This window comes from Zea mays, chromosome 6 (assembly GCF_902167145.1).
Source record: "Zea mays cultivar B73 chromosome 6, Zm-B73-REFERENCE-NAM-5.0, whole genome shotgun sequence".
Taxonomy (NCBI): domain Eukaryota; kingdom Viridiplantae; phylum Streptophyta; class Magnoliopsida; order Poales; family Poaceae; genus Zea; species Zea mays.
Window position 1 is genome coordinate 160,080,133 of NC_050101.1, and position 20,111 is coordinate 160,100,243.

Sequence of the window (20,111 nt, forward strand, 5' to 3'; positions counted from 1 at the left end):
ACCTCGGATCTAGCGTGTTTGTACCCCCGATACTCCTCGTGACCGCTGTCATCGGCGATCCAATCTTTGCTCTGCGTTTCATTTACGGGTGGAAAGTGAGAACGTCGTCTGCACACCGAGCACGAATTCACGATTACTGGCTCGTTGCATATCCTGTTGAAGAATAAGTGATGGTCTCTGATACAGAGAGGATCTGGTAGGCGCGTCTCCCAGTAGTCATAAAGATTGGTACACGGAAACCTGTACGCAATGATTGACCCCAAACATACTGTACGTTATAGCCGCAGCACACATGTTTTGCAACGGTGCTCACGGGCACATGGTCCGGGCAGTGAAGCAGAGTAAAAACACCGAAAGAGGCACGCTATACAAACTAGCTCCTTCTAAGCAGCGGCACAACTCTACTTGGCTACTTCCTCCTCCGTCCTCCCGACCTCCCGTGAGCTGTGGCACGTCCATCCCGTGTGTCCGAGCCAGTCTATCGTCAGGAAATGGGTAGTTCAGTTCGTACACAGGAAGTCCTCTAGGGCTCTAGGCTCTGGCCTTTTCCGAGCAGCGCTGACCACGTATTGCGTAGATTATCGTCTTTGCTGGAAAAGATATTTACCAGATTCTCACGGGCGCTTCGTGCCACAGTCGTCGTCCGAAATGCCTTTTATATAATACTGCACAGCACAACACTGGAGAAGTCTAGTAGCGCCCTCCCCTCCCCTCCCCCGGCTTTGACACGACACCTAACCCGTCGCACTCGTCCACCGGCCTGCTCCGATACCCGGATCACGGAAAAGAGCGCGTGCGACCACCATGGCCTTCCGCGCGACACAGCCCGTTACAGTCTTACAGAGTGCGACGAGTCTATCCTGTCAGATGCCATGGTACGGATGATTCTAATTTCTAATGCACCAGGGGCGCGCGTCCAAACCCGGCATGGGGCGTGCGAAGACAGATACGAAAGCGTGGGTTGCTCGACATAACGCGGGGTTTCGATGGTTCGGGTCCTTCGCCGTGCGCGGACGTCGGCACGACCTTGACGGGGGCGGCACATGCCTGCCTTGCGAGTCGCTGCTGGATCAGCTGGACAAATGCGTTCGGTGCTTGTGCATCAACCCACAAATGCATGCAGTTTCATTATAACTACGAAAAGTTGAAGTGATATTTTATTAGAATGGAAAGTTATAGCTTAACAACATATGAACTGCCAGGGAATGAGTCAGTATTTTAGGAACTGCAAAAAAATGGAACCATTATGGTCTATGGATAATGTGCAATACCTTCAGTTTCAACAAGTAGCTTGAAACAATATCATAGAACTCCAAATCGGATAGAAGGGAGAGGGAGGTGATGATATCTTACGGATCAACTCAGGATGAGGTGATGGCCGGTGCTCTGACTGATGAAAGGTGTGAGAAACCTATAATAACGGCATGGAATGGACTTGGGCCGGTTGAGATAGTGAGTCCATCTGAGGAATCTGCGATCCGTTCAAGGGCAAGCTGTGCTGGTGATACACGTGAATGAAGTGAGCTATCCCAAATTGGGCATGCAAGCCAACAACTACTACAGGCCTCCCTTCACATGGGCCATGGCCCAACATATGATTCGATACATCTACAAAACGTTTCTATTTTATTTTCGAAATCAGGTATGGCACGCACGATTCCTTTTGGAACCCTAAGACCGGCTCCACTTGACTCTGACTCTCAATTTAACTGTTCTTTATACATCTTATTAAAATAGTGATGAACCTTGCTCCCCTTGTGACGTACTCCATCCGTTCTGATTTATAATTCATTTAACTTTTTTTTATCATATTTGACCGTATCATTTTATTCAATATTTTTGTGAAAATGAAAAATTTAAAGCCATATTTAGACTATATTATATGATAAATAATACCACAGTAAAAACTAATATTATTTTTAATTTTTTTAATAAGACGAGTGAGACAAACTTATGGTCAAAAGTCAAATAAATTATAAATTGAAACGGAAGGGTACGTATTACTACAAGTGAAGTGAGGGTCCTATTTATAGTTAGGAGACAGACTTGAGAGAGTGTAGATGTATCCCTCGATCCTAGGAATATTTTCTTTTGGTGGGCCATCCAATCTAAGTCAAGTTTCATATGAGTGAGCCCTTAATCAAACTAACTTGTATGAACCATAGTGTAGATTGCTTCTTACTACTCCCTCCGTTTCTTTTTATTTGTCGCTGGATAGTGTAAAATTACACTATCCAGCGACAAATAAAAAGAAACGGAGGGAGTACTTCTTAGATCGGTAGTAACTCCCAAAGAAGATTTAACTTGTTTGGTGGATATGCCCGGTGGATCGCCCAAGGTGGGGGTCAGTTGACCGCCCATTTAATAGCCTTACAAATTTTGTATTGCTAGGTTCAAAACTTCAAATTATCACGTTATAAACATTCTATTGCTAGGTTCAAAACTCTACATCTAATTTGAGACATTTTGTACTAGCTCGTTTTAATTTTCGTGCTAACATGCTATGAACTTTACACACCTAAAATAAAACCTTGTAATATGAAATTTTGCACTCTAGGTTTTGGAATTTGTACTATAACATTTTAAACTTTATATTCATAGAAGCAAAAACGTTGCAATCACGAAAATTATTTCGAAACATATCTAAATAGCTAATCTCTTCATAATGAACCTAGCGATGTTGGTGCAAATGGAATTAAAATAGGAACTCAAAAAACTCATTATATTTTAAAGTCTGTGTAGTTAAAAAATAGTCATATATAATATAGAAGAGACTTCTATACTATGCGTAGACAAAAAAAAAGAGTAGCCATTACATGATGGTGATATTTGGACGTCGCTTTCCGTCAGGAGGCTGGCGAAAGTGACATGTACTGCTCCTATCTGGAACCGATTCCTCGAAAGGCTCTGAGTGGAATTTAGGCAGGATCTGGGCCATATCGCAAAGGTCAGAGAATCTACGAATAATGCTTCTTTTATCTGGTTATTTAGGCGTAGCATGTGCTTACTATAATGTCCTCGCCAGTGCCGGTCTTGGCTTTTTAGAGGCCGAGTACGAAATTCGATATAGAGGCCTGATCTACACATAAATATATATAATTATACATATATTACCAAATATTTGACGTATAAAAATTATTATGCACTGTTTTAAAGTTTATAAGATAATAGATATAAAATATAGCAAAAAACACTTACTTGTTACATGATATTATTAAAAATATCTTCTAACATTTTGTGATACAAAGTCATTGCTTATATCATCGAGATCAATCTCATTCAACAACTTTTTTTCGATATATAGAATCACCGAGTCATTTAACCTCTCTTGAGTTATTGTTGACCATAAATAGTTTATAATTTTTTTATTTTAAAAAGCTTCTCTCTACCAAAGCAACCATCATATGTATAGTTTATAATACTCTCTATATCAAAATAAAATTTGTTTTGCTTCTTTAGTAGATTTATCATCATCAATATAAACATAAAAAATAAGAAGAGCTAAACCAAATATTATTTTGAAATGGATGAAATATTCGATAAGTAATTGAGACATTAGTTTAACAATATAAACGAGACAAGTCGATAACTCGATAGCGTATCGCTTTTTGCGTATTTGTGTCTAGAATAGATAGATTTAACAAAAAAAATGCTAACGTCAAGTGGCTAGAGGGCCCGATGCGGCCGCAACCACGGCACCTCATCAGGGCCGGCCCTGGTCCTCGCCTTACATGACTATTCCCTTCCTGAAATACAAAATTTCAAGAATATTGGTCGTAGTTTAGTGTATGCACTAGTATCACAAAGAAGATATTAAACACGACAATTGCATTTTGTCCATCCACTCTGTGCGTGTGGTTGTGCGTGTGGTCACTAAACTTACACATAGTGTAGACTGTAGAGGACAAATCTTAGCCACATGTCTAATCAGGCATTATGATGATGATGTTCGCCGGTATCTTTCCGTATAATCAGAGCCGTGTAGCCTTTCGGAAATTCGAACCCAAAGCCTACCTAGCTCTGAGTGCTGTAGGCCGGCTCTCGTCGACTCTTCGCCCGCAGCGCCCATGCGAAAATGCGAGGCATCACGCTCAAAGCCATTCTCGTGTCACACAAACACATGGTGCGCTACACCGTAAAAGGTGTCTAGAAATGTATAATGGAAGATACTTGTTACAAAGACTTGAGGTGATTTATTTTGGTCATGTCGCACAACGTACCGGAGAGCTCATTCGTTGACGAAGACCACCAGTAGTGATGGGTGGCTTAATTTGACACGATCTTAATCTTAGTCTATGCAGAAGGCGGCTGGTCTGGTCTTTGATGTATTATTTTTTTAGTCATTTTGTATCATGTTGTCTATATTTGTATACTACCTTTTATTCTTCTTGAGATATACCAGTGTTGACGCACTCTTTAAGTGCCATTATTATAAAAAGAAAGAAGATTTCTTTTTTGACTTTGTTTCTTCACCACTTTCTCGCCCACTTATCAATCTCTTAGAGCTTGTTCGGTTATTAGGAGTGGATTGAGGGGGTTAGAAGGGATTAAATCCTCTCATATTCAAATTTGAATAAAACATGATTTAATTCTCTTCAATCCTCCTCAATCTAGATTAAACAAAACATCTCTTATGGGATGTTTAGTTTTTAGGGACTAACTTTAAGTCCATTCATTTTATTTCATTTTATAGCCTAAATTATCAAATATAAAAACTAAAACTATATTTTAAGGGGTGTTTGGTTTCTAGGGACTAATGTTTAGTCCCTAGATTTTATTCCATTTTAGTTCCAAAATTGCTAAATATAGAAACTAAAACTTTATTTTAGTTTCTATATTTAGCAATTTATACACTAAAAAGGAATAAAATGAAGGGACTAAACATTAGTCCCTAGAAACCAAACACCCTCTTAGTTTCCATACGTATTTAACAATTTAGTAACTAGAATAAAATAAAATAAAAGAAATGAAAATTATAACCTAGAAATCAAACAACTCCTTACTCCCACTCTCTCACCTCTCTCTCATCCGGACATATATAAAATCTTAGCTAGAGCCACACCACTTATATGACGGTCTAGTTAGCTAACCGGTCAAGGTCGCGCGCATCCTGACCCCACATAGAACGAGCATGAGAGGGAGAGATGATTTACCTTCTACCTTTCTTAAACTCAAAACTGATATACATAAAATAGTTATCTAATTAAGCTAAGTCAGTTTTAACCAATTTACAGCATGGGATTATTTCTTTATTGTACTTATCATTTGTTATAGAATTTATTTGATTTAATTAAAATAAGGATGTACAAGCTAAATTAAATCCCACATAAGATACTTCGCTCATTATAATTAGTCCAGACATACCTAAATAATTGCGCAATAAGTTGGGGATCTTGTTACAATAATATCAAATTACATATTTGCTAGTGGGTATAAATGTACCAAACCAAATTAACATAAGATGCTGCTGTATATTTTCCACGTATGACTTCATCATTTCATTTGAGTTACACAGTTCTTTTAAAAGGAAACCAATAAGCTTACACAGAGTTGGCTATGAAAGGATGGTTAAAGCTTATATGTAGTCCTTCTCATCGTCTTTGTAACCTTTTTGTTTCGTGATTGTTGTTTTAGGCTCCCTTTGTACTCGTTTTTTGTTGTTGTTGTTGCAATACAGCATAGCAGGGGATTGAACCCCTACTGTTTTGGATAAAAAAAAAAGATGATTAAAGATAAACTAGCAAGGCTCACGCCAGTGAGCAGTAGCCCGGTGAACAAAGATGCATTGTGGCAGGCTGGCAGCCAGTAGAGAAAGTAAACGATGGAATGGCAGGGGCCAGCCGCCAGCACCCAGCAGGGAAGCCCAGGAATGAACCGCGCGGGGGGGCATCGACGGCGGGTCTCCATTCTCCATCGCTATAAGAAAAAAGTGTCATGTGCTTCCCTCTCGCACCTAAATTCTCTGCGTCACGACTCAGGAAGAGGTCGGAGCGGGAGAGCTGTCAGGCTTCCAGCCGAGATCCTGCAAACCGCGCGGCGGAGTTATTCCGGGCTCTGTGCGAGTTCTGCAGTTCCGGCGCTGCTCTTCTTTCCCGCGCCGCCTGCCTGTCTGCCTGCAAGAAAGCGCCGGGGGCGTGCCGTCTTTTCCCCCCCTCCACGCTTCAGCATCAGCAGCAGCCAGCAGCGCAGTAAATTTCGCCGGCGCGTTGGGCAGCAGCAGCAGCAGTTGGCAGCCAACGTCCCGCTCCCCCGCCCGCTATTACTTCCCCAGCTCCGCGACAAGCTAGGCGCGCGTCGTCCTTGTGCTCCTCTGCAGCAAAACGAGCTTCCGGCGCTTCGGGTTCAGTTGCGACTTGCGAGGATGGCGACGGGCGAGCAGGCGGAGGACGCCATCGTGGCGGACGTCGTCGGCAACGGCAAGGGCGAGGAGGTGCGCGCCATGGGCGACGACGCTGAGCAGCAGCGCGACGGCGGCAAGGTCAGCATGAAGAGCCTGCTGTGGCACGGCGGCTCCGTCTGGGACGCCTGGTTCAGCTGCGCCTCCAACCAGGTACGCACGGGCACGGCACGCTAGCTGCGGCCGGTGTGCTAGAGTAACGTCGCATGGAGGATCGCGCGCTCACGCGGTGGCGTGTTTCGGCGTTCGTCCGCAGGTGGCGCAGGTGCTGCTGACGCTGCCGTACTCGTTCTCGCAGCTGGGCATGCTCTCCGGCGTGCTGCTGCAGGTCTGGTACGGCCTCATGGGCAGCTGGACCGCCTACCTCATCAGCGTGCTCTACGTCGAGTACCGCACCCGGAAGGAGAAGGAGGGCGTCAGCTTCAGGAACCACGTCATCCAGGTGGGTCGGTCGGTCGGTCGGTCGTCCTCCTCCCCCGCCGCCCAGCCCACGGCGCACGCCACTCGCCCCCACCTCCGCAACCGTTTCAGACTTCTTTCAGTTTGGTTTCCCCGGCACATGGTTTTGCGCGGGTGGGGTGCCGGGAATTGGAATTTAATTTGGGCAGAGACAGAGAGCAATGAGTAAGACCAACTCCAGCAACACTCCGTATACCACTCCGCATCCGCATTTTGCACGGTCTGAGGCACTATTGCGCGCTCCAGCAGGCTCCGTATCCCTCTCCGCAAAATGGACGCCGTGTCCCTGCGCTCCCTATTTCCACACTTTCTCTCTCCTCTCCGCAGCTCTCTGCGTGCGCGTGCGCCTGCTGGCGGGCCCCAGGTGTCATAGACTGCATGCGGAGTGGGATAGGGAGTGTTGCTGGAAACGGAGACGGATACGGAGAGGAGAGAGAATGTGTTGGCCGCGCGTTTTAGGGATACGGAGAGGGAGTCTGCTGGAGTTGGTCTAAGTAGTGCAGCAGGAATTCAAATACCCAGCTGAACTGAACAATATGAATTAACTGCCGTTGGCCAGTGGTTCGAAGTTCTGGACGGGCTCCTGGGCCCGTACTGGAAGGCGGCCGGGCTGGCGTTCAACTGCACGTTCCTGCTCTTCGGCACGGTCATCCAGCTGATCGCCTGCGCAAGGTGAGTCAGGTTTCTTTTCTTTTTCTTTTCTTTGCCTCCCATCTCTGCATATACTAGTAGAGTGGCAATGGCACTGGCACGCAGCAACATCTACTACATCAACGACCGGCTGGACAAGCGGACGTGGACGTACATCTTCGGCGCCTGCTGCGCCACCACCGTCTTCATCCCCTCGTACCACAACTACCGCGTCTGGTCCTTCCTCGGCCTCGGCATGACCACCTACACCGCCTGGTACCTCACCATCGCCGCGGCCGTCCACGGCCAGGTGAGCCCCCCCGGCCCCCGTCGCTCATTCAATTCATGGCGGCGTCTCGACCAGTGTTACTGACTGTCCCTCCGCGTGTCGGCGCGCCGGACAGGTCCCAGGCGTCACCCACTCTGGCCCCAGCAAGCTCGTGCCCTACTTCACCGGCGCCACCAACATCCTCTACACCTTCGGCGGCCACGCGATCACTGTGTGAGCACACTTTCAAACGACCCGACCCTTTTCTGTACTAATCTCAATGCGGCAACCATATATATATATATAACCGTACTGTCAATGGCAACTGAGCCAGTATCCAAGCCAGAAATTTTAGGAAATAAAACATTCTTGTAGATGAGTCAAGGCAGATCGTCCCAAGTAGTAGTCGAAAGAGATTCACGGCTGGTGGAATGGAAGGCAAGGCACTTTTATTATTGTCTTTCAAACAATTAGCTGCCAGACCAGACAAGGAAATGCAGCATACCAACTAAGCTCTTGTGAAGTTGTGATCAACCCCCTACTACATTTCCCTATCCAAGGTCTAATGCTAAGTAAACCATCCGCCATGCATTGTCCCTACCTAGTGAACATTCCTTTATGATGACCTTTGCTGCGTCATGATTACAGCAAGAATTTGATAGGTAACATTGCACGCGCACGCCGTTGATGGATTGTCCGGTTGTTATGGAGTCCTTTTACCTTGGAAATCCAGCTGCTTTCTGTAGTGGTAAGCAAGCTGTTGTTTCCAGAAGCTGGGCAGATAGTGCGGAGTTCACATCAGCTGAACTAATTCCGTCCTACTGCATGCCCCCCTCCATGCGAGGGTGATAAGGTCTGTACATAGGATTGCGACATATGACAGTACCTCCTGATTCTGATCTATCCTTTATTGGTGATAACCTTTGGTTAGTGGGTTAGTGGACACTGGAGAGAGGAAGTCTCGATGGCCTACTCTCTGACAGTCCAACCCCGCACTGTTGGAATGCGAATGCCTGCTTCTCTGCCAATCTTAGGCTATGGCCAATATATTGTGTATATGGTTGTATAAAATACTGTGTTTTGCATTATAGACTACACTGTTTACATTCAAATGACAGATGAGGATGTTAGAGATAGCCTTACAGTTAGCGACTCTGATTAGAGTTGCCTTGCCTGAAGCAACTCCATCAGGCGGCCATACATAAACTTTCTTGTGCTTGCAGAGTGCTACGACAGTTTCCATTAGTGTAGCATGACAGCGCCACTTGTGAATGTTAGGTGTTTAGTTTAGTCGATAATCGCTTCATTTGGCCATATCTGTCGGCCCCCCACTGCTAATTTGACTGGAGGCGCTCGTATCCAGCTCAATGATGTTGTAAGCAGTGCGGAGTTCACATCAGCTGACCTAATTCCGTCATGCTGCCCCCCATGCGAGGGTGATAAGGTCTGTGTAGGATTGCGACAACACAGTGCCTCGTGATTCTGATCTATGTTTTATTGGTGATAACCTTTGGTTAGTGGAGGAGAGGAAGTCTCCATGATCTGCTCTGGCAATTTAGCCCCACACTTGGAATGTGAATGACTGCTTGTTTGGCAATTCCATCGGGGCCATACATAGCCAACCCTTTTTGTTTCAGGTTTTTTTAGCCACTGACCATTAGAAACTGCTGCAGACCGACAAACACTCAATATTTTAACATGTTTCTATGAGAATCACTTTATTTAAAACCGTTCAAAATCAACGTGAACATAGAATCAACCAAGTCGTTGGGATAGTTGGAAACTGACACTTTCTACATTCTAAACCCTATAAACGCTTTTATCTTTCTTCACACGTAATCTATACGATACTCATAATATCTCTGCAGTCAGATTCTCTCTACACCAATATTCTTGGAAAAGCTTATCAGAAAAAAGCTGTAGGTCCAAAATCTTGCATGCTTTCAGACTGATACGACACTTTCCATGGTAGCACCACGGGTGGATGTTAGGTGTTTAGTTTAGTCGATAATTGCTTCATTTGGCCATATTTGTCGGGCCCCCACTGCTAATTTGACTGGCGTATCCAGATCCAGCTCCATGATGTTGTTACAGTTTTGAGAGATTCTTCATGTCTCGTTCTTTCAAAATACAATGACTAGGAGAAGCACTCACTACCGGAATCAACCTCTTCGCCGAGTGCCGCAAGCACTCGGCGAAGCCTTAAAAACACTCGGCAAATGCTTTGCCGAGTGTAACACTCGGCAAAGAAGGCTCGGCAAACAGTACATCGGCAAAGACTTCTTTGCCGAGTACTTTTTGTCGGGCACTCGGCAAAGATGTTTGCCGAGTGTCAGGGTGCACTCGGCAAAGAAAAGCGACCGTTACGTCGCCGGTTGACGGAGACGGCGGCTTTGCCGAGTGTCAAAGGTGACACTCGGCAACGAAGATATCTTTGCCGAGTGTCCTCCTGGCAGCACTCGGCAAAGCCGCCTTCTTTGCCGAGTGCCACTTGGGACACTCGGCAAAGAGGCCGCCAGGGAGGGTCCCCATGTCAGGCTCTTTGCCAAGTGTACCAATTGGCACTCGGCAAAGACGACCTCTTTGCCGAGTGCCAGCGCATAACACTCGGCAAAGAACCTAAGCCGGTGCCCAGGTCTGTGCTCTTTGCCGAGTGTTATGACCCAGACACTCGGCAAAGAGCCTCTTTGCCGAGTGTAACACTCGGCAAAGTGACCAGTATGTACCTTTTTTATTTGTTTTTTGTTTTCCATCCACACAAACAGAAGATATCACATATATATCACATATATACATCACAGATATCATCACAGACATAAATAGCCAACACAAACATAAAACCGTGACCACAAACATAAATATCCATCACAAACATAAGTGTTCAACACAAACATAAGTCTCAAACGTCGCAAGCTCTCACATAAGTATCAAACAGAAACATAAGTATTATACATAAGTTGTGAAGTCTAAAACAACGACTCATGGAGGTGGGCGGTTTGGCCGGGGTTGCGTTGGGCTGAACCCTTCCGGAGGGTTGTTGGATGCCGCCCCAGATTGGCCCTGCACAAAGAAGAGATAGCATGTGTTATACCAGATGCATTACAAACATCTAACTACAATTTTGGTACTCACAGGAGTGTGGAAGAGAGTAGGGTCAACTGGGGGGAACAATGGAGGTGGCGGAGCGATGCCCTGTGCGGCGCCAAGGCTCTGCATGTACTGGAACATCTCCGCCATCCTCTGATCAGCCGCCGCCCGCTCCGCCATTATCCTCGCCTCCATCTCTTCTAGTTGGGTCTGTAATATTACAAGCCAACGTTATAGTAACTCAAAGACTAGGTATATAACTAAAGGAAGGACGAGTTACAGAAGCACTAACCTCGAGTTGTGAAATGCGATGCTGTGAGCTGTCGTGCCGAGGTCGAATGGCTGGGCTCGAGCCAGTGCTCCTTGCTCTCACCTGAGACAGAGTGGGAGTGGAGGACGAGTCGATTGCCCCGTCGGCAATCCAGTACCGCCCATGTCTCTTGCCTCCTCCGACCCTCATGAGCACATCGGGGTCGATAGGCTCGGTGCTCGGATCATAGTCTGGGCCATGGACCTCCTGCGCCATGGCGGTGTAGTCATGGAGGCGGCTGTAGACGGCAGGGTTGGTGTAGGCCTCGGGCCCGTCATCCGGGTTGTAGGTGACGTCAGACGTCGCCTTACCCTTATGGGCCATAGCATAGGCCGAGAAGGTGGAACAAGGCCTGCCACCATGTGACGCCGACTGCAACGAAAACCAACGAGATAGTTAGAAATAATATCTAACTTAGTGCTATATATCGAAATAAAAAGGTGGCGTACCCATGCTTCGGCATATTGGCCCAGGCTCCGGCTGCCTTGGTGGTGCGAGGGCCCTTGCATCTGCAAACGCCGTTCCCGGCTAGCTGTGTGCACCTCGTCCCACTCAGCCGAACACCACCTATCCACCATCTGCTCCCAGCAGAGAGGATGTGCGGCGCACCAATGTGGAATCACCTGCAAAGTAAACACATAAAGTGCATATCAGAAGATAAAATAAAATTCATGCATGGAGTACTGGTACCAAACATGCATGACTTTACCTGCAGGTACTGCTCCCTGGTCAACGACATGGTTCGGGCTTGAGGTTTGGTCACCTTCTCCCCAAGGACGGAGCCGTGGTAGGTGATGATGGCCTGGATGCGGGCCTCATAGTGCATGTCCACGACGAGCTTCTTACAGCACGTGGTGGCCACCACATCCGCCCTAGCCTCGTATCCAGCATCGCATCTGAAGAAATCCTGCATACAAAAACGATGTATCCATACATTATTTCAAGAATTTGCAACGAATGCGACATATTTTATATTATACTAAGACTTACCCACAGCTCTTGCTTCACCCGCTCCGCCTTGTTATTGAATTCCCTGCCGTCCCGGTCTACTGCATCGGGGGCGACGGCGTAGTGGTCGAAGGTGAAGGCTGGGCCCGTCACTCCGGCGTACTCCACAAGTCCAGGGAAGTGTTCCCTGCACAGCAGGCCGAGGATGTTGTTGGGGGGGCGACGATGACCCCCAGCATAATCCAAAACCGTCCAAGACCTGTCCAAGTGATAAATAAAAAGTATTAGTTTATATTATGATTTTGAACACATAATATGAACAAGAATGAAGAACATAAAGTTACATACCTCTCCCCTTCCGGCCGAATCAACGGCCGTCTGTCCCGAAGTATGGGACGCGGCGGGAGACTCGCGGGGCCTCGCAGGTAGATGCTCCTCGAACTAGAGCCGCCTAAACCTGAGGCGTCCTGCTGCTGGTCGTCGTCGTCCTGCTGGTCGTCGTCGTCCTGAGGCGCCGGCTGCTGCTGCGCTGCCTGCTCTGCCTCGTGCTGCTGCGCTGCCTGCTCTGCATCGTCCGCCGTCCTACTCCTCCTCCCCCTCCTCCTCCTCAGGAAACCGCCCACCATATTTGTCCAACAACCTGCAATTAAGAGTAAACAAATAAGCACATATAAAAAGATGTATTTAAAAACAGGTGCGAAATAAAAAGTCATATAACATTACATCGATTAAAAATAATCTTCATATGTGTCGGGGTTAGCCGGATCAAAACTCTCGTCATCACTATCAAGCATTTCAATCTCAACACCATCGGAAGACGCAACCTCATCATTGCCTTCAAGGATTACTAAGTCATTATCATTTTGCACCTCATCATCCTCCTCATCAACAACCATTTCAATATCTACGTCCATTCCGATAGCTTCTGTTAAGTCTATCTCAAATCGCCCTTCTAGCCCATCTTCTTGGAAGAACTCTCCATCATATGTGTCCGGGTCTAAGTTGTAATCTTCATTGTTAGGAACAGGTAACCTCCCATGCGGTGATACCTTATACACAACATCCCAACCCTTAAGATGTTCTTTCGTTTGACACACATATGGGAGATAATACACTTGTGTGGCCTGTTGGGCCACGATATAGACATCGTCTCCTGCTAAGGTGGAATCTTGTCGAATTTCGACTATCCCAAGATTAGAATGTGTCCGTCTCGTCACTTGAGGGTCAAACCAATGACATTTGAATATCACTGGAGTAAGAGGTTTGGAACCATAAAAATTGAGCTCATATATTTCTTCAATTCGTCCAAAATAATCGACATTGTCAAGCCCCGGCGTAAAGACTCCAGAACACGTTGTTTTCCGATTGGGCCGACTTTGGTCGTAGTGTGTTGTGCGAAAACGGTATCCATTGACGTCATACCCAGAATATTTCTTGACCCTATAAGCAAAGCCGTTGGCTACTTGTCTCAACTCGGCACTCATAGACGGATCTCTTTGGCCCTGCAAGTATTCTCAAGTTAAAAGATGCTAAATTGAGTTCAAAGACGTATCTCTTTTACAAACTAAGCACGTACCTTACGTTTGAACCAGGAAATGAAATCGGGCAATCCATTTCGCGCACCCTTTCTAAGAAGAGCGTCATATTCCTGTGGAGTGGGGTCCCTTGATCGACGCCATAATTCATGAAGAAATTGTTCCATGTATGGCGTCACCTCTTCAAGGTTGGTCAATACGTATAGCATGATATGTCGCCACTCGTCATGATTCAGGGTCTTGGTGGTCGAGCCACTTGCGCTTCCGAGTTGGCCTCGAAATATGCTAAGGTTCGATTCATTGTCGCCATCATTGTAACGAGGGGGTGGATTATGCACGCTCGGCAGTTTGTCACCATAATAAGTTGTTGTGAAGTTTGAGACCTCCTCTAGAATGTATGCCTCTGCAATGGAAGCCTCGATTTTGCATTTATTTCTACATTTCTTTCGAATAGTCTTTAGACATCTCTCGATTGGATAGCACCAACGTCCCTGCACGGGGCCCCCCATTCGTGCCTCATAGGGGAGATGAAGAATCAAATGCTGCATTGGATTGAAAAAGCCGGGTGGAAATATCTTCTCAAGCTTACACAGTAACACGGGGGCCAATCTTTCCAAGTCTGCAACAACGGTCCGAGACAACTCTTTTGCACAAAGCTGACGGAAGAAATAGCTCAACTCTGAAAGCGCTAGCCAGACATGCTCAGGGACATAGCCTCGAACCATCGCAGGAAGAATCCGTTCAATCCATATGTGGAAGTCATGACTCTTCATCCCTAAGACTCGCATAGTAGATAAGTTCACCCCCCTACTCAGGTTAGATGCATAACCATCAGGGAACATCAACATCTTGATCCACTGAAGTACTTCCTTCCTCTGGGCCCTGCTTAGGGCGAAATCGGCCTTAGGCCTTCTCCATGTCTTTCCGCCACTTGGCGGCTTCATCTCTAGTTTTGGTCTATCACATAACGCTGCCAGATCCACTCTTGCCTTCACATTATCCTTTGACTTATCAGGAATGTCCATAATTGTTGCCCACAGTGCCTCGGCAACATTCTTTTCAGTGTGCATCACGTCAATGTTGTGTGGAAGGAGCAGGTCGTCATAATAGGGGAGCCGAGTCAAGCCAGACTTATGTGTCCACATATGCTGCTCACCATATCCCACAAAACCACCTTCTCTATTGGCAACGAGCCCATCTATCTGTTGACGAATTTCGGCACCAGTCATCGCTGCAGGTGGGCGGTCTGTAACAATGACACCTTTCGTAAAGTTCTTGATGTCTAGGCGGAATGGATGGTCAGCAGGAAGAAATTGTCGATGTTTATCGAAGGACGAATATTTGCCACCCTTTTTCAACCAAATGAACCTGAGAGCTTCCTTGCAAACTGGGCATGGGAACTTACCGTGAACACACCAGGCACAAAATAGCCCATAGACCGATAAGTCATGCATGGAGTACTCGTACCAAACATGCATTCTGAAGTTTGTCTTGGTAGCTCGGTCAAACGTCCATACCCCTTCCTCCCAGGCACGTACCAATTCATCGATCAAAGGCTCCATGTACACGCCCATTTTGTTCCCCGGGTGTCCGGGAATTATCAACGACACGAATATATTCTGCCTTTGAAAGCACACACCAGGGGGGAGATTGATTGGGATAACAAACACGGGCCAACATGTGTACGGGGCAGCGCTCATTCCATAGGGATTGAACCCATCTGTGGCCAACGCAACACGTACATTACGAGCCTCTTCGGCTTTCTCACGGTGAATGTCATCAAAGTGTTTCCATGCTTCACCATCTGATGCGTGCACCATCTTGTCAGGATTGTATCGTTTTCCATTTTTGTGCCAAGTCATCTGTTTCGCGGATTCCTCTGTCATGTACAGACGCTGGATCCTCGGTACGAACGGAAGGTGTCGTAGGATTGTCAAGGGGATGTCGAGCTGCCTCTTTTGTCCATCACCAGAGTCTACCTCCATAAACCTAGACGAATTACACTTGGGACAGTATTTTGCCTCCGCGTATTCTTTCCTAAATAGCACGCAGCCCTTCGGACAAGCATGAATCTGCTCATACGTCATCTTGAGTGCACGAAGTAGTTTCTGTGCCTCGTACATGCTCTTTGGCAGAACGTGATCATCCGGAAGCAGACTCCCAATAACCGTCAACAAGCCATCGAATGCGTCTCTACTCATGCTGTACTGCGACTTGAACGCCATTACACGCCCAATGGCATCCAGTTGAGAAACCTTTGTCTGGCCGTGAAGGGGCTTCTGTGCCGCGTCGAACATGTCGTAGAACGCTTTTGCAGTCGGCTCTGGCTCGTCATCCATACATCCTCCCGTGTACTGTGCCTCCTGATAGTCGTTCAACATATCCGCTACCCCCGCATCCGCGTCATAATCCTCGACACGTTGTCTCAGCACCTCCTCTCTCGTACGATGCGCTTCACCATGAAATAACCACCGAGTATAGCCCGGCGTAAATCCATTCTTCCAAATATGTTCTACCATGGTCTTCTTTGGTTTTCTTTTCCGGTTGTCACATTTGCTGCACGGGCATGGGACTAGACTAGCTCCTTTAGCAGCTTCGCCATATGCCCGTTCCACGAAATCATCGGTCTTTCTAATCCATTCAGTGGTGACATCGTTCCTTCCTCTACGGCCCGTGTACATCCACTCACGGTCCTCCATCCTATAACATATTTAACCAAAGCCTATCAACAAAAAAATCCGGCAGCACCTCCCCTGCACGGGGAGGTTTTCAAAGCCTGTAAATATAAGTAGCAGCACGATGGCTGACATCCACACATATACATATCCACACATATACATTAATGCCTAAATAACCACATAAATAATTAGAAGACTTACCTAATGCATGCAAAGTGAGGACTAAAAACCTAACTCTATTTCACAATACACAATCACACACAAAAAACCTAATTCTATTTCACAATACACAATCACAATACACAATACACAACCACACATATACATTTATTTGACAATATTTAGCAACTAAAATGTGAAAATTAGTTTATACCTATTTCCTCGGCGTGGACGGTGCACGACGGCGAACGGGCGTGACGGGGTGGAGGTCGTGAGCGGTCGACGGCGTGGAGGTCGTCGGCGCGGGGTCGTCGGCGGTCGTGGGCGGCGCGCGGGCGCGCGGGCGAGCGGCGAGCGGGCGGCGTGGGCGGCGCGCGGGCGCACGGCGAGCGCGGGCGGCGCGCGGGCGCACGGCGAGCGCAGGCGGCGTGGGCGGCGCGCAGCGAGCGGCGGGCGCGCGGGCAGCGCGCGGCGAGCGGCGGGCGCGCGGGCGGCGAGGGTGGGGGCGGGGGCGGCGAGCGGCGGGCGCGCGGCCGGGGGCGGCGCCTGGCCGGCGGCGAGGGTGGGCACGGGCGCGGGGTCGGCGGCGAGCGAGCGCGGGCGTCGGCGGCGTGCAGCGAGTGAGCGTGAGTGAGAGAGAGAAGAAGGAGAAGCCGTCGGATTGGCTAAGTTAATGTTCTTTGCCGAGTGCCCGCGATGCGGCACTCGGCAAAGATTTTTTTTATTTTTAAAATATGGTTTGCCGAGTGCCAGATCGGCGGCACTCGGCAAAGGCGCCTTTGCCGAGTGCCATCCAGGGGCACTCGACAAAGACTGCTTTTCACTTCTTTGCCGAGTGCCACCTCGGGACACTCGGCAAAGCCTACTTTGCCGAGTGTCAACCACATGACACTCGGCAAAGTACATTTGTATTTTTTTTGTTTTCAGCAGCAAACTTTTTGTGGTATGTTTCTAAACTATCTAGACCTACATGTATCATTTTGGGACAATTATAACAGTGTTTGCAATATCTAGTAGATTTAGTTCGTTTATTTGAATTTCTTCGGAAAATTCAAATTTGAACTGCAGGTCACTCGAAACTTGGAAAACCGTGCATGAAAAAATGATATTCATGGTACTTAGCATAAGTTACGACCGATTTCAGAAGCGTACCGGAAACTTCGAGCAACATGCTCACTAAACATGGCCGTGAACTTGGCATCCACATGTTTAAAAATTGTATAAAACACAAACAAAGTCAGAAAATCATGAAACTTGTCCCCGTGTCATGATATCATATGTATAGGCTATGATAAAAATTTTAGAGTATTTGGAGAAAGTTGTGAGACACTATGTGTAGAAACCTAAGAGATTCAAATAAACGAACTAAATCTACTAACGATTGAATCTCTGTTATAATTGTCCACAAATGATACATGTAGGTCTACATAGTGTAGGAACATACCACAAAAAGTTGGAGAGACAAAATCAAAAAAATAAAAATATACTTTGCCGAGTGTCTAGAGATGACACTCGGCAAAGAGTTCTTTGCCGAGTGCTACATGTGGGACACTCGGCAAAGAAGCCTCTTTGCCGAGTGCCAGCCGTTGGCTCTCGGCAAAGACTGACGGCCGTCAGATCTGGGACGGCCGCTGACGGCCCTTTGCCGAGAGCCCCGTTTGCCGAGTGCGTTACACTCGGCAAACTTGTCTTTGCCGAGTGCCTACCTGTGCCGAGTGTTTAGCACTCGGTAGAGGGGCTCTTTGCCGAGAGCCTAGCTTTACCGAGTGCGGCACTCGGCAAAGCCTTCTTTGCCGAGTGCCCGACAAAAGGCACTCGGCAAAGAATACAACACTCGACAAAGGCTCGGATTCCGGTAGTGACTACCCTTTTCCCCAACGTGATGGCGCTTAGCGTTCAATGGATCAGCCTAAAAAGTCCATAAACTATTTGCACGCATGGGTGGAAAAGAGAGCGTCTAGTACGTTTATCTCATGCACTGATTCTCGCTTTACATGCTACCAGATCGTTTTCTGATATCTTTGTATAATGAATGAACCAAGTACTTGCGGCTTTACAAAACTGTTTCGCCACAGAGCATGTCGCTCTCTGATGCGGACGTGAAGGACTCTCCTTTTTTTTATCAGCATATACTCTATGTCTCTATCTCATTTTCTATTTTAAATTTCTCACTGATTTCTGATGCCCCGCGCGCGCAGGGAGATCATGCACGCGATGTGGAAGCCTCGCAAGTTCAAGTACATCTACCTGCTGGCGACGCTGTACGTGTTCACGCTGACGCTTCCGTCGGCGGCGGCCATGTACTGGGCGTTCGGCGACCAGCTGCTGACGCACTCCAACGCCTTCTCGCTGCTGCCGAGGACGCCGTGGCGCGACGCGGCGGTGGTGCTGATGCTGGTCCACCAGTTCATCACCTTCGGCTTCGCGTGCACGCCGCTCTACTTCGTGTGGGAGAAGGCGGTGGGGATGCACGTCACCCGGAGCGTCTTCCTCCGCGCGCTGGTCCGCCTCCCCATCGTCGTCCCCGTCTGGTTCCTCGCCATCATCTTCCCCTTCTTCGGGCCCATCAACTCCGCCGTCGGCGCGCTCCTCGTCAGCTTCACCGTCTACGTCATCCCGGCCCTCGCCCACATGCTCACGTACCGCTCCGCGTCCGCCAGATTGGTAAGCGTGTCGATATGATCCGTCGTCTTTGCTGGCTGTACATGCTAACTTTCCATCGCTTCTTGGATGCAATGCAACAGAACGCAGCGGAGAAGCCGCCGTCCTTCTTGCCGAGCTGGTCGGGGATGTTCGTGCTGAACGCGTTCGTGGTGGCGTGGATGCTGGTGGTTGGATTCGGCCTCGGCGGCTGGGCCAGCGTCACCAACTTCATCAAGCAGATCGATACGTTCGGGCTCTTCGCCAAGTGCTACCAGTGCCCGACGAAGCCACACCCCGGGTCGCCGCTGCCGGCGCCGCCGCATCACTGAAGCAGCGAGCGAGTGCCAAAGGCTAACGACCGTAAACCGAGACATTCCCGGGTGGTTTCGGTCGTCTTGTTATATGCAGCCTTTCTAGGAGTGTACAACACAGCGGAGCAGCTTGTGAGTTCACTGACCCGAGATACCTAGACTGGACTCGCATGTGTCGCGTGGCTTTGATACATTAGTGGGCCTCAGTGTCACTTCCTTTGTCTTGGTTGTTTGCACATGGTTGTTTTAGGTTGTTCGGTTCATGGTACGTGCCATCTAGTACAAGACTTGATACAATGATACACAGTGGTGTCTATTCTTATCTTTTGCATCCTTAATCGATCTTGATGACTTGATCCATGGCGTTTAGAAAAACGAGGCAGTTCAGCTCCGAACCTCCGGTAGTAAGTAATCCACCGGTTTCAACCACAATAATGAGTCTGTCATGTTAAAGATAGAAGGTTATATGTGTTAAATATAGAAGATTATATAAGACACATGCGTGCTTCTAATTTAGGCAGTGATGTTACCTAACATATACAGGATTAAGACGGTGTCCCCTAATGGCCTAATCTAATGTAAGCAATGCTCTTACCTGTCAAATAAATTATCCTCTATATATACATCAGTACAAGTCTACAACCCCAAGAGGGCATTGCCTTATGCCACTTTAACACTTTTACTGG

General features: G+C 47.6%; 1 protein-coding gene across 1 annotated transcript; it reads left to right on the forward strand.

Annotated features, from left to right (window-relative positions):
* The first annotated feature begins 5,875 nt into the window (after positions 1–5,875).
* LOC100193702 (uncharacterized) lies at positions 5,876–19,745 on the forward strand. Its single transcript, NM_001358864.1, has 7 exons — positions 5,876–6,550; positions 6,654–6,839; positions 7,416–7,528; positions 7,613–7,796; positions 7,891–7,988; positions 18,670–19,135; positions 19,216–19,745. Exons 1-7 carry the CDS (start codon positions 6,362–6,364, stop codon positions 19,441–19,443), a joined length of 1,464 nt encoding a protein of 487 aa, NP_001345793.1. The 5' UTR covers positions 5,876–6,361; the 3' UTR covers positions 19,444–19,745.
* The last annotated feature ends 366 nt before the right edge of the window (positions 19,746–20,111 follow it).

Bases quoted from the DNA above. Each gene is read 5' to 3' on its own strand.
- LOC100193702 (NM_001358864.1), top strand. From the start codon at position 6,362: ATGGCGACGGGCGAGCAGGCGGAGGACGCCATCGTGGCGGACGTCGTC. The intron at 6,551-6,653 runs GTACGCACGGGC...GTTCGTCCGCAG, and splicing joins TCAGCTGCGCCTCCAACCAG to GTGGCGCAGGTGCTGCTGAC. The intron at 7,797-7,890 runs GTGAGCCCCCCC...CGCGCCGGACAG, and splicing joins CCGCGGCCGTCCACGGCCAG to GTCCCAGGCGTCACCCACTC.